Genomic DNA, 26,030 nt, shown 5'->3' with positions numbered 1-26,030 from the left:
ATAAATGTTAGTTATTGTTAAGAGGGCAGGTAAGTAGGTTCATGTCCTTTAATTTTCAGATGAAGGGAGCTTAGAGGATGAATCAGGTTGTATTACAAACCATTCCAAAACTTAATAGCCTCTATACATAGTTTTCTCTTTAGCTCTTGATCCTGTGTGTTAACATGTCTGGGACAGCTCTTCTGGACACACGCATAAGAGCAAGGCAGTTCTGCCTCTGGAGATTAGCTGGCTATTCTCCAGGGGCAGAGATGAGGTTTTAGCTATTGGTGGGGGGTCCTTTATATCTTTTAGATGTTTATTTCTTTTAAATCCTTGCTCTATTATGTCTTCTTACTTATTTTCTAGTACTATTTTTCTTTGCACCAAAGAGATGTGTGTTTGAGGTGGGGTGGGAGGACACTGGAAAATGTAACTCTTTCCATCAAGCAGGTCAGATAAGACTTGTCATAGCTCTAAGGTAAGGCTCCAAAAAAGAGAGAGAGCAGAAGCATGCAAGACCTTTTGAAGCCAAGGCGTTGAATTGGTACAAAATCACTTCCACTTTTTCTGTCGGCTAAAGCAAGGTGCAAAGATTCAAGGGCTGACTGAAACAGACTTAGTGGGAGAAGATGCAAAATCACATTACAAAAGGGCATACCTAAAGGAAGGGATGGGAAAACACAGCCATTTAAGACTAGTGCAGAGAAATTTTGCTTATGAACCTGCTGCTACCTTAAGTAGGGTTAATAATATTTAACTAATCCTCACACTGGATTTTAAAAGAGTTAATTTGTTCAAACGTTAAAATCCGACAAGCATGCCATCTGGCAGCCAGTGTAGTTTCATGCGATCCCATTTCTAGCGGTGATGCGCTGCTCAGTTTCTGTAGCCTGCTGTGATGCTGACTTAAGGGCACAAAGGCAGGAGCATTTCAGCGGCTTCTCTGCAAGAAGTAATGTCCACTTTGAATTCTTGAGTCCTTTGAATTCTTGTTCCACACACATCAACACAGGAAATCACAACTGTTTCCCCCCCTAGGTGTTCCATTGCCATCCTTCAAAGATTAGCTTCCCGTCTTCCACCTCCCACTGTCATGGGTCTTTTACAGCAGGATCAGTGGAGTTAGTTAGCTGAGGGGTGGGGGAGGGGTGTTCTACTCTCTCCTGTCTTATATATGAAGCCTGGATATTTGTTCGACGATTTTCCCGACCTGGGTTTGATCCCTGGGTCTGGAAGATCCCCTGGAGAAGGAAATGGCAACCCACTCCAGTATTCTTGCCTGGAGAATCCCATGGACGGAGGAGCCTGGTGGGCTACAGTGCATGGGGTCGCAGAGTCGGACACGACTGAGTGACTTTACTTTCACTTTTCCTCTCTTATACTGACCAAGAGGGAAAAAATGAGACTGTATCTTATTCATTGTTTCATTTATCAGTTCTCCATTGATAAGGGCATCTTATTCTTTTATCTTCCCATATTCTTGTTTTCAGATTTATCCAAAATCTTCTCTCTTTTCACAGCTATTCTTCTATGAATCACAAGAAAATTCTGAAGTCTTCTAAAAGATGGTCCTTTGGCCAATGTGATTATTTCCAGAGAAGCTTATATAATCTCAGACTGAACTTGATTCATTAGGTCTTTCTCTTTTCCTTTCTCCCATGAGTCCTCTGCATCATTTTCCTCCTTTCTTTTGGTTTCTATATAGAGCCTTTATAATACAGCCTTAACGTTATCAAGCTGAAGGCTTTCATTATTGATTGCTGCCATCTGTATGAGTTATCTTTCTGGAAGTCTTGTAATTTAGTATAAATATTTCCTCTATTTAAGTCAACAGGAGTAATTTACGTAAAGCATTTTGCACATAGTAAGCTCTCAGTAAATGCTATTATTATAAATGCTGCTGCTACTAAACTTACTATTGCTAATTTATTTATTTATTTTTTTTAATTTTTATTTTTATTTTACTTTACAATACTGTATTGGTTTTGCCATATATTGACATGAATCCATTTTAAAGCAAACCATATGCCCTTTTCTCCCTATTGAATTTACACTAAAGCTATATAAGGAACTGTCTAGACAATATGAGAATGCATATTGGAATTTGAATATAATTTTTCTTTGTAAATTTCTGACAACTGAATATACTATTACTGTTCTTTTAAGAAATGCCTCCATGACTTTGTAAAACTAGAATTATTACCTCAGTATTTAAGTGTTACGTTTCTTTACATGTTAGTAAAACAAATTTATACTTTCACAAGGCTAGGTAGGTTATTACACATTGACTGTCATACTGTTGGTAAATTTCTTACAAATGTATACTTACCATATTTTCATGCATTAGTTTCCTAGACATCAGTGCCTGTCCAAAGATCTTTCTTCACTTTGTTTAGGTATTTACAGTCATAGCAGGTAGGAATTTTCTTTAGAGAATTGTTTATAGTTAACAGCCTATCCTGTAGTCTTGTATATTGCTAAAACGCTTCCATTAGTAACTCACAACTCTTGCTCTTTCCATAGTGTCTGTGTTAGTATCTGTCTTTCAGGCACTTCCTCGTACATACAACCTGGTGATTCACCTACTCCATGGACTTCAAGCTTATCAAATTATCTCCATGGACTATGGTCTCTCTCTTCCATCCTTTTCTTTCTAGAAATATAGGCACAGTCATGGAAACACACCCTCTATTTGGTGGTAAGATCTAATATGGGTTGAACTGTGTCTCAGGCTTCCCTTCAAACCTCCCCCAAATCACCATGGCCCCAAAAAAGGGATGTGGGACTCCTAGCCTCCAGTAGCTCAGAGTGTCCCTTTCTTTGGGGTTAGGGTCTTTACAGAGGTAATTAAGTTAAAATGAAATCATGAAGGTGGGCCCTAATCCAGTATGACTAGTGTTTAAAGGAGAAATGTATTCACAGAGACAGGCGTGCGTAAAGGGAAAATGAGGTACAGAGAAAGGGAGAGGCAGCCATCTATAAACCAAGGAGAAAGGCTTGGAAGAGATCCATTCCTCACAGCCCTCAGAAGAAACCAACCCTGACAACACCTTCATTTGGAGCTTTGAGTTTCCAGAACTGGGGGATAATAAATTTCTGCTGTTTAACAATCCAGTTCGTGGCACCCTCTTATTGACAGCCCTAGCGAACTAATACAGGGCCCAATAAAATTTTTAGAAAGGGAGAAACTGGCTAATGAGATCCCTGCCTTGGTACTTGGATGTCTGTAGTTTGTCTTTTTAAGCTTCTGATAAACCTGAATTTTCACTTGCTAGAGCCTTATGTTCCCGGAATAAACTTTTAAAACTTGTTTTGTTTTATATAACCATGATGTGGTGACTGGAGACCTACATTTTACTGAAAAGAGCAAGCCATAGCCATGGGTAAGACGCAAGAGACCGGACTCACTTGTCACCTGTAAGTAGAGCTTGCTCCCTTCAGCTGCCATTAAGAAAAAAACAAAAACAAGCGCATAAAAACACACACTTGGTCTCAGATTTTCGCTCTCACTTGTTGGGAGGGGTGGGGGAGCGGGAAGAGAAAGGGTGTGGAGAGTGGGGTGTAAATAAGGCAGACAGCCGCTCCAGAGAGGGCGGGGACAGAGTCTCCCTGAAGGAAAGGAGCTGAACCTGGTTGGTACAGCAGCGCTTCCCCAGACCCACCCGCCGCCCCCCCGCCGCTCCGCGAGCTCGGGGCTCGGGCGCAGAGGCCGGCGGCGGGCGGCGCGGAGGGGCGGCTCCGGCGGCGGCCGCCTCGGGGGCGGAAGGAGACCTGCGCTCCGCGTCGGGCCGGGTGGGCTCGCCGGCGGGTGGATGAGCCCCCCGGCCTCGGGCGGGCGGCGCGGCGGCCGCTGCCGGCGGGGTCGCGGCGCGCCGGCGGGGCCCGCCCCGCGCTCCATGGTCCGCCCAGCCCCGCGCGATGCTGCCTCTCGGCGCCGAGGTCTGCGCGGGGCGCGCCCGCCGCTCGCGGAATGAGGGCGGGCGGCGCGGCGCGCGGCCGGCGGGCGCTGTCTCTGCGAGCCCTGCACCCGGGGCAGCGGCCCAACCACCTGCACCGGGAAAACGCCAACAAGTAGTTCCTCGTTGGCGCGGGGCGGCTGGGCTGGGCGTCGGGACTCAGTCGGGCTGCCCCGAGCCCCTCGTCCGCTCGGACGCCGGAGCAGCAGCACTTTCTTCTCGGTTTCCGTAAGGTAACTAGGGGCGGGAGGGCGAGGGGCGGGTTTGCCGGGAAGGACGTGCAAGAGCCCGCGAGGCAGGCATCCCCGCTCCGTTCCGCTCCTGGACTGGGAGAGGTGGCTGGGAGGTCGGAAACGGGGACACCGTCATCAGGACTCCCAACTCCGGGGTGCAGGGGGCGTGCCTCCAGCAGCTTTCCCTCGGGGACCCACCCTACCCGCCCCTCCTAGGAAGCAGCCCCCGACTCTGCACCCGAGAGGCGTTTGTTTCTCTTGCGAAAGGGGGATGGGGTGGGATGCATGGATCACTTCTCCTCTCCAAAATGGATTCTAGTTAGTTGCTTCCTTTCCCAAGTAGTAATAATTTTCGCAGCAATCATGTGAAAAGAAAACTGGATCAGGAAATTAGGCAGAGGGCTCATTGGTGAAAGGCACTAGCAGGGATGTTTGTTTTCGCTCCGACTTCTGCGCTCGGTCTATTTGCCTGGCCCGGGAGGGAGAGTAGAGGTGAACCGAGAATAGGTCGTGCGGAGGGCAGTCCCCGGGAGCCTGGGAGCGGCGGGCCGTCCAGAGTTCACCGAGGGGACGCGTCTGAGGGGGGCTCGCCGCCCAGTCCGGGGGTCTCTCACCCAGCACTGTCAAGTTGTCTGGGCACGGAGAACTCCTTGCCTAAGGGAGCTGCCTCCCGGAGAGGGTAGGGGGGAAGCGGGTCTCAGTGTGAGGGAGGAAAGGGAGCGGGCTGGGGGAGAGGATGGGGCGGAAGAGGAAGACGCGGGAGGCCCTCGGAGGGGAAAATGAGGGGCCTGGGGAGAGAGCGGGGGAGGCGTAGGGACTGGAAACGGGTTCAACGCGAGAGAAGGTGAGGGGTGAGAAGATGCAGGAGGCAGAGCTGAGGGAGAGAGGTGTGAGGCTGGGGGAGAGGGGTCGTGAGAGGTGGAGGAAGATGGGGACTGCCGTCTCCTCAGTCCCCTAGAAACCTGGGGAAGGCTCGTGCTGCTTGAGGCGGGGACCGGGCCGGGCGTCGGGCTGCTCGCGGGAGGCCCCTCGGCCCCTCGCCTCCCGGGCCACGCTGCATCCTGGGGCGCTGGGGCTGCGAGTGGGGGCGGGGGTCACAGGCGGAGCCGCGCTCTTTAACTTGGCGCTGTGTTCGCCTCCCCCAGTCATGTCTGAGGCACAGAGATGGGCAAGATCGAGAGCAACGAGAGGGTGATCCTCAATGTCGGGGGCACCCGGCACGAAACCTACCGCAGCACCCTCAAGACCCTGCCCGGGACGCGCCTGGCCCTGCTCGCCGCCTCCGAGCCCCAGGGCGACCCGCTGCCGCCGCAGCCCCCCGCGCGCTCGCCGCCGCCGCGGCCGCCCCCGCGGTCCCCCGGGCCGGGCGGCTGCCTGGAGGGCGGCGCGCGCAACTGCAGCGCCCGCGGCGGCGACCACCCCGCCGGGGGCGGCCGCGAGTTCTTCTTCGACCGGCACCCGGGCGTCTTCGCCTACGTGCTCAACTACTACCGCACCGGCAAGCTGCACTGCCCGGCCGACGTGTGCGGGCCGCTCTTCGAGGAGGAGCTGGCCTTCTGGGGCATCGACGAGACCGACGTGGAGCCCTGCTGCTGGATGACCTACCGGCAGCACCGCGACGCCGAGGAGGCGCTCGACATCTTCGAGGCCCCCGACCTGCTCGGCGGCGACCCCGGCGACGACGAGGACCTGGCGGCCAAGAGGCTGGGCATCGAGGACGCCGCGGGCCTGGGGGGCCCAGACGGCAAGTCCGGCCGCTGGAGGAGGCTGCAGCCCCGCATGTGGGCTCTCTTCGAGGACCCCTACTCGTCCAGAGCCGCCCGGGTAAGGCCAGAGGCGCCCCCTTCCCTGCTGGTCCAGCTTCTCCCCACCCCTTCCGAGACGTCCTGCTCTCTCAGCAGAGGGCCCCTGGGGGAGCCGGCCGGGGTGTCCCGAATCGGGAGGCGGGGGCCCCGCCGCTCAGGGCAAACTCAGGGCCCCCCTCCCTCGTCCCCTTTCTACCCCCGTGCTCCTCCGCTTCCCCCTCCTCTCCTCCTCAACTCAAACCTAGATTTACCTCCCCAGGTGGGACCAGCAGGGCAGATGTCCACTGCTCTGGGCAAGTCTGTAGGAAGCTCATTCTGAAATCGCTACCACGCTTCATGATGTGGAATTTCTATTTCTCTTTTATTCCAACCTTTTCTTAAGTTCCGAGGGTCCTCCAGACCTCCGGATCATCACGGTTTGATCTTTCCAGTGAGGTCTGACAGGCCTGACTCACGCAGAGCAGTGGCCCTACTTAGGGCCGTAGAGGGAAACGGAATATATGTCTGTGGCTGGGCCGGGAGATGAACAGGTTCATCTTGGAAAGAGAACCTCCTGAATATCGTTTGGGCTTGTCTCCATCCAAGGGAGAGCAGTGCGGAGTCTGCTTGCCCCAGTAAGCTGACGGGATAGTCCACCTGCACGGTGAATTTTGGTCTGTGGTCTTGCCTGGCGCTCTGTGTTTTACAGGTTCATTGCCGATTGGACACTTCAGTGATCCTGGTTCAGTGGGAGTCTCTAATTTAGACTGTAGGCGACTTTATTTTATTCTATACATTTTGATCCCATACTCAATATTTCTTTTCAGTTTCTAGTTTGAGTGACAGTTTAAATTTAGTTGGATTGATTCTTCAAAATCCCAATGAAGAGATGATAAAAGTAACTAGTAATGGTTTCTCTAATTTTAAAGGAAATAAAAGAAATATAAATAACCTCAGATTATGCAGTATGTGAATGGTTTTTAATTCTACGTCAGAATGGAGTACTGTATTTAGTTAAATCTTTGCAACTGCTTGTGTCTGGTTTGCTTCTGACACCCAGGAAAGAACCTCCTTGGGCAGAATGGGATTTCTCCCAGCTTGAGTTTGGCTCCATCCTCATTATTGTGTTCCTCTGCATGTCAGAAGTCTCTGCCTCTGAGACATTTTGCAGCTGTCTGATAACATGTCAGAAGATGTGCTTCTGATACCACTTTAGAAGTCTGAGCATGCATTTTGTTTGCAATTTGATATAGACTATCAAAGAGACAATTTAAAGCATTGCTACTTTATGGGATCTGGTATTTAAGTGCGCACGTAAATTCTAGTATGTCCACATTCTCATATTTGAATATAGAATTAATAACTTCAACTCTGAGATCTTCCTTTTAAGACCAGTCTATGAATTCAGCAAGAGTTGGCATTCAGGAAAAAAAAAGCCCAGACTTATTTATTTATTTAAATTAAACCACAGACTCATGACCATTATCTCTGTTGTTTTGGATTCCAGCTGTGTGCCATACTGCTTTTTCCAATTGGCGACTAAAAAGATAATCTACATTTGTTTTCAGACTCATCATATAATTGTGTTATTTTATGTGGTATAAAAAACCAGGATGCTTTATTATCTTTATTTATGTTAATAAAATGCAGTTTTTGGAGGCTAGGCTGCACAGGAAAAGCTTCAAGGCGTTCAATTTTTATTACTGCTATGGAATTTGATTCTATGAATTAATGGTCTAAGGGTAGCCCATTAACTTGAAAATAGTTTTTTAAAAATCTTACCAAGAGTTTATTGTAATAATATTAAGAATTTGACCTGCATCCATTTAAGGTGAGGAAAAGAACACAGATAGATTAGAGATTAATTTAAGGTCAAAGAGCCATTAAAAACAGAATCAGCTGAGAATGAGAGACCTGGAAAATTTCACTGAGGTCACCTCATGAGGAACCTGTAGTTTGTAGATTGGAAAAATGAAGACTGCAGATGCTAAGTGATGGCCAAGGTCATAGAGCAAGTTATTAGCAAAGCCAAAATTACGCTGAAGGTCTCATGACACCCTGCCCAGGCCCTTTCCACCACAACCACTGATTATAACTGACTATCTGGCTTGTGAAATCTCTGCAGATAGTGTTGCTCTTGAGATTTAATGCAGCGTAGGACAGTCCTAGTCTTCTAACTTTGAAAGGTCATCTATGACATACCTCTCTTTGTGTGTGTCTGTATATATATATGCATACATATACATTTTTTTCCAGGTCTTTGGCTGTACTACCCAACATTAGAGTGCAGATATGGGATTCCAGTTTTCTTAAAATGAACCCTGTTCTAACTTTTGATTTTTATTGACCAGTTTATATGTAATGTTTTTCCTTTTTTTTTTTTTCAGATTGGCTAACATTTATGAGACTTGTCTTCAGAAAAATTGCTTTTCAAATTATTAGGGGTTGCTTAAAAAAGAGTACTCAGAAGTCACCATTCTATTTACATGTGATTTAATATTTTTTTATGTACACTTTTCGTTCAGATGATTGACTGACAATTTTATCTGACTACTTTGGTAAATAGAATTACATTGGGAAGTCACTGGGTGAAATTATATTTTTCATGGACATGATTCTAGGAGACATAAAATCAATTATCAAGTAGTTTGTTTCAGCTGTGTTCTTACTGATGTCATTCTTAATAGAAGTATTTAACTTTTATAAACCCTCTTACTTTTCATTTTACATTAGTTTATCTTTTATTGATGTACTTGAGATGAACAATTTTAACTGTGAAAATTCTATTTTCAATTTGTTACACTTGTTTCATCATTGTCCTTGTCCTTTCCCAGTATTGAGGAAAATGATTTGATTATATAGTAGATTTGTTTTACTTCTAACTTTTATAGTCTAAAGTGGCAGACTGAAACAACAGTGATAGGAACTAGATAATTAATTTTACAGCATTGTATTTTTGCCTTTTATTTTGGTTGGCATCTCCCCCTCTGTTGCTTTTAATTTATGATGTAAATACATATTTGATCAGTCTAAATTGTTCAGGTTAAGTTGGTAAATAGTTTATATTTTACATTTATGAATTGTATCCTTAAAAATATATTAGAAATTTATAAAAATTTTAATATAAGTTGTCATGGAAACCTGTTGTGGAGAAAATGAGATCTGGAAAGAAGAGAGATTATCCTGCTGATGGCATTGGATGATATTTACAAATAGTAAAAAGCATTTTAAATGGTTTTATTTCCACAGAATTACTAAAATATACTCCTTAAAACTATTAAAATTTAAATTTGAATATCTAGAATTGGATTCAGAGTTGCATATATGTTATTTGCTTTTTATGGGACATTTTTTCCTCTACCTCAAAGTACAAAACAGGAAAGGAATGATCTCAATATCTATTTTCTAGGTTTAGATGTAGGATTTAATTTTTAAAAATTATAATATGGTAAGGACAATTTGAGTCACACATTAAGATTAAAGAAAGAAAACGTATTAATTCTTGTTTTGTGAGCCTTGCTCCAGTTAAAAGAAATAATGGCCAAATAAACTTGTTTGTAAAATATTGTTGTTAATTATTAAAATTTTAGAATTTTGTTTAGTCAATTAATATTGTTTTTGCAGTCATTATAGACCAGAAACTATATAAGATACTAGAAGTGCGTGAGCAGATATAGTACTTTGCCCTCAGTAAGCTCACCACTCTATTTAAAATAAAATATTTCCTAAAATGTTATCTATTCAATTAAAAGTACAACAGAATAACAACAAGCAAAATTCCAGAGATACTAAAGATGTTTCCTTTAAAAAAAACCAAAACTCATGTGGAAATGTTGCTTGAGATGTTCAGGAAAATACTGCATTTAGAAATGATGATCTTGGTAATTCTCTGGTGGTCCACTGGTGAGGAGAAACTGGGGCTCAATACCTGATAGGGGAACTAAGATCCTGGGAACTGTGGGGTGTGGCCAAAAAAAAAAAAGAAACGACAGTTTCATGCTTCTGTTAGTCTTCATTTTATTATGAACATGTTAGGCTTTTTCAGCCTTGATTTTTCTGTTTTCAGAGTGATTTATAGGCTCTCTCTTTGCAATATTATTGAAGAGTATGAGACAAGCTGTACTTATATCTAAAAACTGAATTCTTTGCAGAGAAAACAACTGAATTATTTACAGTGTGTTCGAGTGTCTTCATCCCTTCTATTTTAGTTAAAAGTTTGTTGTTGTTTGTTCAGTCACGAAGTTATGTCTGACTCTTTGCGACCCCATGGACTGCAGCTTGCCAGGCTTCTCTGTCCTTCACTATCTTCCAGAGTTTGCTCAGTTTCGTTTCCTTTGAGTCAGTGATGCTATCTAATCATCTTTTTAATCTCACAATTTAAAGTTATGGCTAACCACATGACAGTGCAAGTCCAAACTTCGGACGCCTAAAAAGAGTCTGCAGTTAAGAGTCTGGTGTATTTGCATTTGCTATATAAGCATCTAAGCCTCCCTTGACTTTTTCCAGGCCACTAATTATATACTTCACAGATATATTTGATTTTATTCATATATTCTGAGCATTGGATAACATTAGAGAGTGCCTCATTCAACACAATTTAAAAAAGCAAGTAACTTTAGTAGAACTGTATTTTTGGTAGTGTGTTTGACCCCAGACTAGGTGACCTAATCTGTTGCTGGGGCATTATCATGCCAAAGGTGAATAGTTGGACAGTTTATGTATGGGTTTTTTTTTTCCCTATTGTATTTTCCCAAGAGCTCATTTGTAGACCCAAACTGACAAAACTAAATGAGAGTCAGAGAAATTTTTCTTCTCTGTCAAGACGCTTATTTTCAAAGCAACTGAAAACGAGGAAAAGTGTAGTTTTATAAAAAATGCAGGTCAACCTTTCCCATTTAGAAATATGTATCATTACTATTTATTTTAACTACTGCAAATAAAGTAAATGCAGTTTTCAGATCTCATTTTTATTCTCAAATTCTGCATCATTTACCCTTTTTTATTATGGCAACCTTTAAAAATGTATCTGAATGAAATAGTAAATAGCACGAAAGGACTGATAGAGTATAAACACAGGTCTCTATAAGGAAATATATAATGGCAAGATAATCTAAACTGTAACCATCAGTGGATTATGTAAACTTGATCCAGTTCTTTTTGAAGTATGAAGGGCTTTTCTTTTGGAAAAACAGTCAAGATTTTTCTATGACAGGATAGCATTGCCTTTTGCTTATAGTTTGAAGGGTGGTGATTAATTTTAATACTGTGTGGTCAAAATTTTCACAGAAGTTGACTAAACTGTGGGTTTTGGGAGGAAAAGAGAGCAGAGTAGAGAATACATGGAAAGAGCATTGGAAAAATGCCTGAGTTGGAATTCATGAGTCCTAGGCACTAACTCTGATTTCACAGCTAGCTGTGTGACCTTTGAGAATTTACTTTGTCTTTCTAATTCTTGATTTCCTTTGGCTTTATTTTGAAAGAAAAAATGGGGATGACACATTGGACTAGATACGTATTCAAACTTCTTTCCAGCTCCAAGATTTTGAAGTTTAGAGGAAAAACAAGCATAGTGACTGCTGAAAATCCCTGGGTAGGAAAAGAGCATGTCTGCACTCATTTTGATTGTCCTCTAGGGACCATCACACTAATAAGGTAAACTAGTATGGATTTCTCTTGGGTTTTTTTTTTTTTTTTTTTTTTTTTTAATTTTAACTTGCTGCCCTTTTCTTTTCCTACAGCTGTTGGGTATCTGCTGCTCTGGTTACCATAGAAACAGGTTGGCTCCTAGCTTCCTGTTTCCATTGAAAACAGCTTTCTTTCAACCACATATTGATCTCAGGAAATCATTTTGCTGTGGCTCTGTCATGAAACCCATAAAGATGATCAGCTCTGTCATCTGCTAAGTCTAAGATTCAGTGCAGGTGTATAGCCATCCACCCACAAGGGTAACTGATTAGGTAATCTCAGTTTTATTTCCATTTGAAAAGCGCCTTGTCAAAGACACCAGCCTTTTCCCCTTCCCATATCTTATGCAGAAGGGAAAGTCTTATTCACTTGAGGATTTACAGATATGCCTAACACATTTAAGTGTTTACCAAATAGTGTCAAATTATTCAGTTCTAATCTTTTTCATGACTCAGTCAGGATAAGCATAGAGAATAGTATGCACACTTTGTAAGTTTGTGTTTTAATGTACTCACTAATGAAGAATATTTCAAGAGAAAAATATATATGTATTATATAGTACACCCTATTTCTCTTTTGAGAAAAAATAGTTTTTCTATTTCAGCCTATACATATTTACATAATAAAGATATATTCACTATCATAATGTAGATACATACTCTGTGTTTGTATATATTTATAAAATGTTTATATGGATAAGTGAAGGAAGAGGCTCGTGGGAATATGGCTTAAAGTTTTGATTGAGAATGCTTGTGTGTGAGCATGCGCGTATTACGTATTATGTGGTATATAATCTTTGAATGCAGCCTCCCTAATGGCTCAGTGGTAAAGAATCCACCTGCCAGTGCAGATGCAGGTTCGATCCTGGGTTGGGAAGATCCCCTGGAGGAGGAAATGGCACCCCACTCCAGTATTCTTGCCTGGGAAATCCCATGGACAGAGGAGCCTGGCAGGCTACAGCCCATGGGGTCGCAAAGAGTCAGACACGGCTGAGCATGCCACCACACCACACCGTCTTTTAGTGACATTGTTGTGTATAACAGCCTTCTGTTGCTCATGAGACTTAGAAGGGAAGTGGTGATGGAAGGAAACTGGTCATTGTGTCAGGAAACCTTAAATCACAAAAAAAGCAGCTGACTTGTTCATAGCCATGGCTAGTTAGTCTCAGTAGCAGGGTTGGAATTTAGGCCTTCTGACTCCTGGCACTCTTCCCATTCCATATCGATTGCTTAGTCTGGATTGGGTTTAATATCAGCTGCACAAATTTTAGCTTTCGGAAAGTAGCAAGCCTGTTGGAAATAGTTGGGGTAGGGTCTGTCCTCTTCAATGTCCTGTTGTTCAACAATAGCAGGGGAAAGTTTGCTGTCTTATTACTCTATTTCCAGACACCCTCAGATGCATCCTTCCATTGTTGCCTTCTCTACCAGTTCTACGTCTTAATGTTCTGCCTTTAAAACATCAAAACTAATCTGCCTGTTTTTTCACTTACCTCCTATTTTATCCCTTTATCCTTGTGTGTGTGTGTCTTTTGTAATATGTTTTTCTACTTTTGTTGGCTTTATTACCTTTGGAATTTTTAAATGCAACCCTCGTTCAACCTATTGGTGATGGTTAATGTTTATAAAGCGTTCTCTTCTCACGCGTAACTAACCAGATCATGGTTGGGTTTCAGTTCAGTCGTTCAGTCATGTCAGACTCTTTGTGACCCCATGGACTGCAGCACTCTGGGCCTCCCTGTCCATCACCAATACCTGGAGCTTACTGAAACTCATGTCCATTGAGTCGGTGATGCCATCCAACCATCTCATCCTCTGTCATCCCCTTCTCCTCCTGCCTTCAGTCTTTCCCAGCATCAGGGTCTTTTCCAATGAGTCAACTCTTCACATGAAGTGGCCAAAGTATTGGAGTTTCAGCTTCAGCATCAGTCCTTCCAAGGAACACCCAGGACTGATTTTCTTTAGGATGGACTGGTTGGATCTCCTCGTAGTCCAAGGGACTTTCTAGTCTTTTCCAGCACCACAGTTCAAAAACATCAATTCTTTGGCGCTCAGCTTTCTTTATAGTCCAACTCTCACATCCATGCATGACTACTGGAAAAATTGTAGCTTTGACTAAATGGATCTTTGTAGGTAAAGTAATGTCTCTGCTTTTTAATATGTCGTCTAGATTGATCATCACTTTCCTTCCAAGGAGCAAGCATCTTTTAATTTCTTGACTGCAGTCACCACCTGCTGTGATTTTGGAGCCCAACATTTTGTTTGGGTTTACACATGGATAACTGGTAAATTAGAGTAAAGATGGTTGGAGCTGTTTTTAAGACCTAAAATGAGATTTATGTTTTAGTGAGGTCAGTAAATACAAGACTAAAAAACTTTTCCTTCAACCTTCTTTAGTAGATAGTTAGCCAAAGGTAGTGCTTCCTTCGCTATTGGTGGAATGTAAAGCAGCCTTATAATTTTGTGTGTGTTTGAGAGAAGGCATTTTATAGGAGTCAAACAGAAGAAGGCATTTTATAGAAGTCAAACAGAAGAAGTTGCTGGTAGTATTGGGGGAAAAAAGTACTCCATAATTGCTATGGCTACTTGACTGACCTTTTCTTCTGAAAGCTCATAATGATAGAGACATCTGTGTAACCTGACATTTCCTCCGTGTTCATGTATTAAGAAAACCCTATGGAGAATCTCAGTGTCTTAATTTTCTGTTTGAAGACACTGGTGGATTTTGTATCAGAACTTAGAGCTTTGCCATTCTTTCTGCATCTGACAACATTGTTGATATCTTTAAAAACTGGAGCAAAATTCAAGACAGCCCTTCCTGGCAAATGTTCTGTGATTTAGCCTCAGCAGTGGAAGATGTTCTCCTTGAGTTGTCTCCATGGAGAAAGTCTCAGTGATGAAAATGTACCACCTTTTGGCCACAGATATTCTCTTCCTTTACACCAAAACTGTCCAGAATTTTAGAGTCATTCATTAAATGATAAAATACAAAAACTTTATTATATAACGTGATTCTAAATAATATTGTCACGATATCCAAATGATACTCTTATTTCTAAGCTTAAGACAACTTGTTGATGAAAAATCTATTTGGATGAATATAAGGAGCCTGGTGGGCTATAATCCATGGGATTGCAGAGTCAGACACGACTGAGCAACTATCACTTTCACTTTTCAGGTATTCCTAGAGCAGTTTGTCTGATTGGGTTCAATGAAAGGGCCGAGGATTATTCACAATTTCTGTAAATTTTGTATCTTGTTTATAAGTTTGCTACATAAATTCAGATATGGGGTTGCTTATTTTTATATTTATTGATTGAGGATAAAATGCCATTTGCTTAAAGTGAATATTATATAATAACTGTATTGGAAACAAGGACAAAGTAATGGCATTGGAAACAGTGGCAAAAGGAGGCTTCCTTACTATATTAATTTGGATAAAATTGATATTTAGGAAAGCAGAACAAGACATCATTACAGCTTGATTTATTGTTTCAATTGTCCTGCTTCCCTCTTGAGGTGAACAGTGAGAGGGCAATTACGAAAATTATAATATTCTTAGTGAGACCCATCTTTCATATATAAATTGAGTAGGAAATGGACAGAACAGAGGTTTAGCTAGCCCTTTTTTTTGTGCCAAGAGATTCTAAAGTACCAAGTAGCCTTTTTTTTTTAAGCTACAACTTTACTATCAGGCCTGAGTGAGCTATCAGGGTTACATAAAATGATTAGTGGTGCATCAAAGTTGAACAACCATCATATTTGTATCATCATGATGGAGAAGCATTTGTGAACTTATACTTAATTCCCAGGTTCAAGATGGTGTTCACTGTGCTTTGATATTTAGAGTACAATGTTAGAGATACAAAATTCATGCCAAGCAATGAAATTAAATGTATTTTAATGCACTAATAGGCTTCAATGACGTTCAAAATAGATTAGTCTCAATTCAAAACACAAGGTTCTTCAATTGTTCCACTTTCTTATGAGAGCCCACTGCTTAGTTTTAGTTGTAATATGTGCATACTATCAATTCTTTAGTCTTTAAAATTTAGTGATTGTTTTCAATACCTATTCATTTTTCTGTTGATGTATTACTCATTGGTTTAATTCATCTCAAACTTCTCTGTCTTTAGTTTTGAGTACTTGACTGTGCTTCAGTGCTGAGTTTCTTTGTTTGCAGCCTTTTGTGTTTCCTCTGCCTTGGCTTGCATCGCTTCAGTTCAGTCACTCAGTTGCGTTCGACTCTTTGTGCCCCCATGGACTGCAGCATGCCAGGCTTCCCTGTCCATCACCAAGTCCCGGAGCTTACTCAGACTCATGTCCATTGAGTCGGTGATGCCATCCATGAGTCAGTTCTTCACATCAGGAGGCCAAAGTATTGGAGCTTCAACTTTAGCATCAGTCCTTCCAAATGAATATTCAGGACTGATTGCATTGCTTGGTTGATGAAAGAACGTGCTAGGTATTAGTACATTTCTCTCAATTAAACCAACTGGAGGAGAACCAAGCCTCAAAGATGAAAGCTGTCAAATGCTTTGGAATCTCTCTGCTGACAGTTCTTGGGTTTTAACTATTGGCCAAAACTAGGTTAGTACAGAGAATGTAAGGGTTAAAAGTTGTCATTTACCTTCAAGACACTTGTATTCTGTTGGGAAAGAACAACTGCCTGTCCATGGTTACAGTATAATGCATTAAAACTATAATATAGATATTGGCATACTGTGGACACACAGATTTGGGAGGGTCCCACTGTCCTGTAAAGAGGAGATGAGATGTTAATAGTTAACACGCAAGAGATGTGTTTTCCAGCAGTCAAGGATTAGGTCAACAGAGTAGTGTGCAAACATGGGGGCTTGACACAGAGTGCTGTGCCATGCCATAAGGGGCAATAGAAGGACCAGAATGCAGGAGAACAGGTTTGAAAGCAAAAGAGGGCCTCTGTGTTTATAACTGAGATTTTTCTGATGAGATGGATATTTAGTCCAGGGCAGGAATGTTTATCTCAGTGTATTTGAAAATAGTGTTACTAACCAGTTAGATAGTGGTTCTAAAACTTAGATGTGCCTAGGAATAACTTGAGATGATGACTAGAATTCTGACTTCCCAGGTCTCACTCCAATAGGATTTGGATCGGATTCAGATAAGATGAACATCTTTGGCGTTGTAGTTGGCTGCTGACCCGGTTCATGTCAGTACTGTGATGTAACTGCTGCCAAAGCAAATACAGTTTAACATTGAAACAGGGTAATAATCATGCTTGAACCAATATTTCTCAAAGTGTGTTTTCTAGATCTATAGCAATCCAGAATGTTAACAGGTGTTGCCCTCAAAAGAGTTCCACAGACAGATGAATTCGGAAACTAATTTAAAATAAAGATTTTAAATTAGATTTTTATTTTTCAGTCTGTCTTCTTCTCCTTGATATCATTTTTACTACTTCTGTTTTTCAGGGCAGAGAGTTAAAATACTAGCTGACAGTTGGTTTTGAGACAGGAGTGAATTAATGTGAAGGACTGCTCTCAGTTCACTGAGTTTGAATCCTGACTGTACCACTTGCCTGTATCACTTTCACAATGTTGCTTCTTTAAGCCTCCCTCTTTTCATTTGGACTGGGAAGATAATAATTGTATCTGACTCAAAGGATTGTTATGAGGGTGGATTGTGCATATTCATGTTCAGAAGCCAGCAGGGTCTAGTTTTCTCAATTTTAGCTGTATCATTATTACTGTTATCATCATCGTCACAATCGTCACTATTCCTTATGCCAAGCACTGGTTATTTGAGAGGGATTGGGTAGTTACATAGAGTACCTTAAGGGAACATTGTAGCATTTAGATTGTTCATAAAAAACTAAGTTGTCTATCGCTGAGGTTTTTTCATGTATGAATATTGGATAGCTATCTGGGAAATTGTAGGAATAATTCTATTTCACATGAATAAATGGTAATTAATTAGAACAGTATCTAACATGTATGTGTCCTTTACCAAACATTTTACAAGTAGTAAGAAAATGGTTTATTTCCTGCCTTTAAGCAGCTGTAGTGTCCTGGAAGAGAACAACAGAAAAGAAATGAAAGTGCAGTGTCAGGAGAGCGCCAGCAGAAGGTTGTCAAGGGTGGGAAAAAACTTCCTGGAAGAAATATACCTGTCTTGGTACCAGAGGAGATAGCCAGACTTTTTAAAGAGAAGAGTTGAAATAAAATCCTAAAAGGGAAAGAAGGCAAGGCCTGTGCAAGACGCTGTAAATAATTCAGGACAGCCCCCGCCTTGTGTAAGGGATGTGGAGGTATTGCCAGAAACGAGTTGAGGTTGGATCGAAAGCCTTGGCAAGCTCTGTTTGGAAGGTCTGGTCTTTCTCTGGGACTGGAGAGCTTTGGAAGGATTTTAAGCAGAGCAATGGCATGCATCTTTGCAATTGGGACTATTATTCTGAAATATTTATGCTTGAAGACAGGATTGGGCTGGGGAAAATGAGTGCAAGTTTGTCACAAGAGCTACAGTTTAGCATGTGAGTGTGGTAATCCAGGTATGAGATACTAAAAAGTGAAAGTGTTAGTCACTGAGTTGTGTCTGACTCTTTGCGACCCCATGGACTATAGCCCACCAGGCTCTTCTGTCCATGGGATTCTCCAGGCAAGAATACTGGAAAAGATACTTACCGTTTCATCCTCCTGGGCATCTTCCTGACCCAGGGATTGAACCTAGGTCTCTTGCATTCCAGGCAGATTCTTCACCATCTGAGCCACCAGCCCAAGAGATACTGGTGATCTCAATTAAAACAGTGGCCAGAGTGATGAAGTGAAATAAAGACAATTAAAGTGGAACTGTTGATTAATTAGGTGCCATTTGAGTAAGGCAGAGAGAGAAGTCAAGAATGTCTCCCTAGCTGCTGTTTGCCCAATGGGACAAGACAACCTTTATGACTTTTTTCTGATTCAAGAGTCAGTGGTTATATGATTTGAGAAATCAGTAGTTATTCTTTTATGGATTTAACACTGTAGTATTTTGTATTATGTTTTGTGATTTTTTTTTATATTTCAGTACCAATTACTCAGTTATTAATAGCTATTTCATAGATTTTATTGTTGTGAAATTATGCAGAGCATGCCCCTTAAAATTTTTGGTTGCAGTAATTCACCACCATAAAAGATAGTGAGGAATAAGTCCTCTCTAAAAGAAATGTCAGCTTTGTCTTGCTATATATTATTTTGGTTTCAAGCCCAAGAAAATAATATCAATTTTTGTATAATTTTTGTGACATGTAACTGACTCATTCAGTATAGTAGTTCATGTAGATTCCAAAGCTAGAAGCTTAAATTGAACTAGGGATTGAAAAGTACCAATGAGATTCTGTGGCTCTTTGGAAAGTTGTTTTAAATTAACATTTCCTCTAGATAAAGTCCAGGAAGGAGCAAAGGTAGTGAGGAAGAAAAACAAAAATGGGAACAGGCACCAAAGGAATTAAACTGGGAAGAATGTGGTGAGTTCAGATCCAAGGCAGAGTAGCTCCTTCTAAAGCATTACTGTACCATGCCAATTTCTTGCTTACAAGCTTGTTATCCTTTTCTAGTGGCTACATACTAAAACGTGTTTTTCTTAGTCTGGCTTTCCAGAATCTTCCCATCATCTACAAATGCAATAACAGCTCCCACAACTCTACTGCTCAGACAGCATGCTCTGCCATTCCTGAGTGTAAGAGATGTGTGCACAATGCTCTGTGTTTTCGTACACTATTCTCACAGCCTGCACTGTCTCCTCCTCGATTTTACATGTGGACTCAATCATCTTTCAATACTTTGTAAAATTATCAAGTCTTACTTGGCACCTTCTAAATGCTTTCAAAAGCAGTTTGTTTTCTCCTCTGAGTTCCTATATCCCTTTGTAGCTATGGTATTGTAGCATTTAACTGGCTGCATTAGTTTCCATGAGCTGTTGTCGCGAACTACTGCAAACTTGATGACTTGAAACCAGAGAGTTTATTCTCTTATGGCTCTGCAGGCTAGAAGTCTGAAATCCTGGCCTCAGCAGAATTTGTTTCTTCTGGGGTTTTGAGGGAAAAGTCTGCTGGCAGTTCTCGTCCTGGAGTGTCTCAGGTGTTTCTTCTTAAAAGATACCAATTTGGGGGGTTATATGCTAGAATAATCCAGTATGACCACATGCTAATTTAAATAAATTGAGCAAATTAAATAAATTAAGATGTGGTCATACTGGATTATTGTGGGCTGTATTTGAATTACCTCCACAAAGAGGTCACAAAATAAGGTCACATTCTGAGGTTTGAGCTGAACATGCGTTTTGGGGAGATACCATTTAACCCAGGATGCTAACTTGTCCATTTGGGCAACAGTTTCCTAGTATCCGATAAATCTTTTATTGTCTGATTTCTCCTTTTCCGTTGTGGTATGTTCTCACTTAATGGATACGATGTCTTCAAGAATCTTTATGAAGATACTAGTTAGATAATTTTCAAAGTTCTGTTTCATTGCTGGTATTAACTCTGGGTTCCTCTGTAGATTTTTTTCTATTCTTTCACTTTTGTCCCTTTTTATAGTATTTATTTTCTTCAGGTGTCTTTTCCTTTAAAAGAAGTTGGCAGTGATTGTAGTGTTTTGTGGGTAGATAGGCAGGATTGTGCAGAAAAAAGAATTCCCTTCAGGGTGGATAGGGAGGACCAGGTTGGGTAAATTAGGGACACTCTCAGGGTCCAAGAAAGGAATCTGTATTTGGGGAAAGAAATTTAATGAATTTTGATTAACCCAGAGTGACCTTTCTCCTTTTTCTCTGTACACTTTGAGTAAATATGAGACACTAAGAAATTTACATTACTGTCCTCTGTCACAGCAAGCCTAATTAGAAACTGTCTTCTGTTGATTCTCTAGGTAATTTAGAGAGCTCTTCTTTTTTGAAGAATTTTTATTTATTTATTTTCGGCTGTGCCGTGTCTTCATTGCTGTGTGTGGTCTTTCTCTTTTGTTTCTTTCTAGTCGCAAGGCGTGGGGGCTACTCTCCTGTTGCTGTGCACGGGCTGGCCGCTGCAGTGGCTTTGCGTGTTTCAGAGCGTGATCTCTAGGCACGTGGGCTTCAGCAGTTGCAGCTCGCGTGCTCTGGGAGAGTGGGCTCAGGAGCTGTGGCCCACCGGCTTAGCTGCCCTGTGGTGTGTGCGTCTTCCTGGACCAAGGATTGAACCTGTGTTCCCTGCACTGGCTGGTGGACTTCCAACCATTGGACCACCTGAGGGGCCCGCTAGAGAGCTATTCTTGCTGGCTGTAGCCTGAGGGTCAATTCTTTAGGAGCCACTGAAGGAAGTCAGGGCCTTCCAAGAAGTTGTCCTACAGTCGACTCTTGTCCTTGGGCCTGTTGCCTCTGAGTTTGAGATGCCTCTGGCTTCTGTAGCTCTCTGGGAAGAACTTGACCAACTTCAGGAAAAGCTTTCTCTTGCACCTATATTGAATTCTATTCTCCCTCTCCCCTGAATCTGCATCTCAATTCTGTTTGCTTTATATCTTATTATTTCTGGATCAGTGATAGCAGTGTTTCCTATTTTCTATCCCTGTGATAATTTTTCATGATTTTTAACGAGACTTGACCAAGGAGATGAAGTGTACTATCTTCCAAGTAGAATTTGACTGTATGTATATAGCCTCCTTGCACTAGTTATGAACTCATGCATGGGGGCACCATTCCATTCTTGTTGCCATTTTCCAGAGTAGCGCACAGTGTCTGGTAGTTTCCTAAGTGAGTTTTTTTTTTTTTTAATTATCATATGAACAATTCCATGAGTTCCCTTGTCTACAAGGATGTGTTCCTCTATGATTTTTCCTTGCAAAGTCATTGTTTCTTCTTATCTTCTTTGGGCCCACCTTCTTTATCTTCTTTTTATCTATTCTGCTTCACACATGTACGCCCGTGGCGGATTCATGTTGATGGTGGCAGAACCAATACAATATTGTAAAGTAATTAGCCTCTAATTAAAATAAATAAATTTAAACTAAAAAAAGAAAAATTATTAAATGGAAAAAAAAAGAAATTCAAAGCTGATGTATAGTGTGTGATTTTATCATTGACTATAAGAGGCTTGTTAGACTAACATTAATACAAAATCCTAGAAAATTATTACTTGGAGAATAATGACATGTTAATTTATCATTTGCCCACTGAGACTACATTTGTAAGGACATGAACTTTGATGGTTTAACAGATGTTTGTGGTATTTAAATCTCCCCAGTAAAGCAATAGAGTCAAGCGGAAATAACATTTACCTGTTAGCCTGCTTTAATTTTTTTACACCGAGACATTGCCAGTGAGACCACATGCTTTAGTCCTTGTTTTGTAGAGAGACATCTGACTGATGATAATAGATGGCACTGATTGTCCTGCTAATTACATGGAAATTGGGCCTTCATGAAGGGTGCTGTGTCCTAAGAAAAGATGCTAAAGAATGGATGTGTCAGCAGCAAGGAAATGAGATAAGAAGGACAGAAAAAAAAAGATTCCCATTCATCACAGTATTGTTATCTCATTTCATTTAATAAAGGGAAATATCCAAAGGTGAATTTTTCCCCATGCTACCTAGAATACGCTTTATCAAACCAGTGCAGTAATGAAGATAATTGCATCTAAAACCTAATTATGCTCAGATATTCTGAGTTGTGGCAAATAGAAAGACTGAGAAAGACATTTAAAGAAACACAGATACATGGTAGTGAGTGATTGAACACTGGCACACAGGCACACATATATTATAGTGGTAATGCAAATGGAAGGAATGAGAAAAAGCCTTCATTTATACACACATATTATATGTATTGTAGAGATTAAGCAAAGCTGTATTGTAGGAAAAACCATTATGAGATAGTAAATAAAATAAAAATTGTAAAATAAATCATGATACTTAAAACAGTAATTTTAGAACAAATTTATGTTTTTAAGATGAGGGCTCATTGTAATTTATTTTTAAAATAAAAAAATAGTCTTAAATCTTAAAAGCAAATGTTCTGATTATGGACAATTAAGGGAATATATATAATATGCTAAAGAAGAAAATAGCCCTTTTATCCCCCAAAGGCTTTTAGAAATTTAGTATAATTATTTTTATTTCCTGTAAGATAATTCTAAATTACATAGGGGTATAGAGAGTTCTTTATCCAATGTTTAATCTTTGTAATGAGGAACACAGTACCTTCTGATTTAATTCAAATCTGATTTTACATCTCATAAAATAATTTTATTGTTTACTTCATACTTGTCCTATGTGTTTACTTCAAGTATTATTACTGTATATTTTCTGTTTAGGTGGTACTGGGAATGGGGTCTTGCTGTCCCTTACATTTTAACTAATTACTGATGGCGTATGAATAAACTACTACTTTTAGTACTCTTGCCTGGAGAATCCCGTGGATGGAGGAGCCTGGTGGGCTGCAGTCCATGGGGTTGCGAAGAGTTGGATACGACTGAGCGACTTCACTTCACTTTAGTGTATTAATAATATGTGTAGTTACCTTGGCTTTCCTGATGGTTCAGTGGTAAGGGAACTGCCTGCCAATGTAGGAGTCTAGGCTTTGGTCCCAGGTTGGGAAGATCCCCTGGAGAAGGAAATGGCAGCCTGCTCCAGTATTCTTGTCTTCAGAATCCCATGGGCAGAGGTGCCTGGTTGGCTACAGTCCATGGGGTTGCAAAAGAGTAGGACTCAACTCAGTGACGAAACAACAATAGTTGTCTTACTGAATCCTCATCGACAGAAATAGCATTTCAGTATATTGTTTTAGGTTTTTTGGATATGCCACATACATAAGTGATAATTCATTTTATAATTTCTAATAGTTTTAACTAATATATCTTTTCTCTTTTAATTTTTATTATATGTATATAATTTGTAACTATATTATGGTCTTTATTTACAGATATATTTCTGTTTAACAAATTACCACTGTTACTTTGTTGTTATTTCTCATTTTTGAGTCAGTTTGGATTTCTTGTGATATGCTATTAATATATATTTAAAATTTATTTTTCAGGATTGACTTGAGTATGATATATTTTTGTGGGTATTTATGTATCTGAGGATATCTTTCTGTTGCATTGACCTATGAAAATTATGGCTAAGTTTAGAACTTTTGCATACCCAGTTTTGATTACTAAAATCTTCTGTTTCTATGTTTAGAAATAATGAAATGTAGATGAAACAATGATAGGGAAATTCCCATGTGTAATAAGCACAGGCAGGAGCACTAAGCAAATCTTGGCCCCAAGTAGGATATCTCTTGCTGCAAGTTCTGCTTCTGCGTCCACCTTTAGTCTCCAGTTCTCTCAGTATTCTTCAGCCAAGACTTAGAATGGACCTGAATTTACTCCTAATCCATTTAAGTTCCAGCATAACCTCTCTTTAAGAAGCAGCATATATGATGGCTAAGAGTAGAAATCTTGGCATCAGGCAGATCTGGATTTGGTTATGGCCCTACGACATATTAGGTTTCATGACCTTGGATGACATCATTAACTTCTTTAATATTTTGTCTCATTATTTGTAAAAGAACTTCCTCAAAAGCTGGGTATTATGAGGATTGAATGATAGAACTAAATAAAAGAGTGCATTTAATGCATATAGTAGGGCACCTAACAAAAACTAAGCCTTCTGTGTGTGTGTGGGCGCGCTAAGCCGTTTCAGTCGTGTCTGACTCTTTGTGACCCTATAGACTGTAGCCCACCAGCCTCTTCTGTCCATGGGATTCTCCAGGCAAGAATACTGGAGTGGGTTGCCATGCCCTTCTTCAGGGGATCTTCCCAATCTAGGGATCGAACCAGTGTCGCTTATGTCTCCTGCTTTGGCAGGCAGGTTCTTTACTGCTAGTGCCACCTGGGAAGCCCAAGCCTTCTAAAAATGGTGACTATTATTATATGAAGCCAGAGGGCAGGCTGATGTGCAAAATCTTCAGTCTAATAATTAGTGGCATCTTTCAAATGCTTGTTTTATGTTTAGATCTGGGGACGAATCTTCTCTTGTGGTTCAGATAGTAAAGAATCTGCCTGCAATTCAGGAGACCCAGGTTTGATCCCTTGGTGGGAAAGATGCCCTGGAGAAGGAAATGACAGCCCACTCGAGTATTCTTGCCTGAAAAATGCTATGGACAGAAGAACTTGGAGGGTACAGGCCATGGGGTTGCAAGAGTTGGATATGGCCGAGTGACTAAGCACTCATGCACAAGCACGCGTGCACATACGTGTGCATACTTCCCAGCATGCAGTTCTCCAGAGGCTTCTGCTGCTTCACCTACCAATGCGTCTCTGAGGGTGCATCTGGAAACCTTTCTTCCCCCAGCTCTGTGGCTCCCTGGGATGGTTATTGGACAGTAAGGAATAGGAGGACCCTCGACCATCGTTACATTGCTGGTAGAGGAGAGCGTGCCACGCTGGCAACCCTCTCCACTCCTGAGCTATCAAAAGAGTAACAAACAAGCAACTCATACTTTTACAGAAGTAAAGTCCTCACCTCTTGTTAATTAGTTCCCATTCTTTAAACCATTATTGGTGGACGGATTTTTGGCTAATGTCATTCTCCTAGTCAGAGGTAAAGCCTGAATCTACTGTAACTTTTAAGCTTAAGGCAGTTTTCATGTTTCTCGAATCCTGGCCAGTCTTCACTTCCCCCAACCACCATTTCAGGAGTTTGAGCATGAGATGCTATGAACTCAGTTCTTTTTTTGGGGGTGGGGTGGGGGGGATTATCTGTGACCTGTTAAATTTATTTATTTTTAAATTGAAGGATACTTGATTTACAGAATTGTGTTGGTTTCTGCCAAACATCAGCATAAATCAGTCCTGTTGCTGCTGCTGCTGAGTCGCTTCAGTCGTGTCCGACTCTGTGCGACCCCATAGACGGCAGCCGACTAGGCTCCTCTGTCCCTGGGATTCTCCAGGCAAGAATACTGGAGTGGGTTGCCATTTCCTTCTCCAATGCATGAAGTAAAAAGTGAAAGTGAAGTCGCTCAGTCGTGCCCGACTCTTCCCGACCCCATGGACTACAGCCTACCAGGCTCCTCCATCCATGGGATTCTCCAGGCAAGAGTACTGGAGTGGGTTTAAATCAGTCCTAGGCATAAATCAGTCCTAGGTATAAATATATATATATCTCCCTTCCTTCTTTAACCTCCCTCCCTGTCCCACCCCTCTAGGTTGTTACAGAGGTCCGGTTTGAGTTCCCTGAGTCATACAGCAAACTCCCATTGGCTATGTAATTTCACATGGTAATGTAAGTTGCCGTGCTACTCTTGCCGCGCACCCGACTCTCTCATTCCTCCCGGTCTCCGTGTCCGTAAGTCTGTCCTCTGTGTCTGTGTTTCCATTGCTGCCCTGCACATTTCATCAGTACCACCTTTCTAGACTCCATATCTATAT

The 26,030-nt window shown here is 41.5% G+C and overlaps 1 protein-coding gene across 6 annotated transcripts in view; it reads left to right on the top strand.

Moving 5' to 3' along the window:
• Positions 3,830–26,030, top strand: part of KCNC2 (potassium voltage-gated channel subfamily C member 2) — a 240,621-nt gene continuing 218,420 nt past the window's right edge. For 5 of the 6 annotated variants that reach the window (XM_018047566.1, XM_018047565.1, XM_018047564.1 and 2 more), the window contains exons 1-2: positions 3,830–4,171; positions 5,317–5,995. In XM_018047566.1, coding sequence (XP_017903055.1) covers positions 5,336–5,995 — 660 coding nt within the window. In that variant the 5' untranslated portion in view covers positions 3,830–4,171; positions 5,317–5,335. Of the gene's footprint in view, positions 4,172–4,218; positions 4,851–5,316; positions 5,996–26,030 lie in introns of those variants that run through there. The other variant, XM_018047562.1, reaches the window with a different exon arrangement.

This window comes from Capra hircus, chromosome 5 (genome assembly GCF_001704415.2).
Source record: "Capra hircus breed San Clemente chromosome 5, ASM170441v1, whole genome shotgun sequence".
Lineage (NCBI taxonomy): Eukaryota > Metazoa > Chordata > Mammalia > Artiodactyla > Bovidae > Capra > Capra hircus.
Note: the sequence above shows the minus strand (reverse complement) of the source record. Positions and strands in the feature narration are given on the sequence as shown.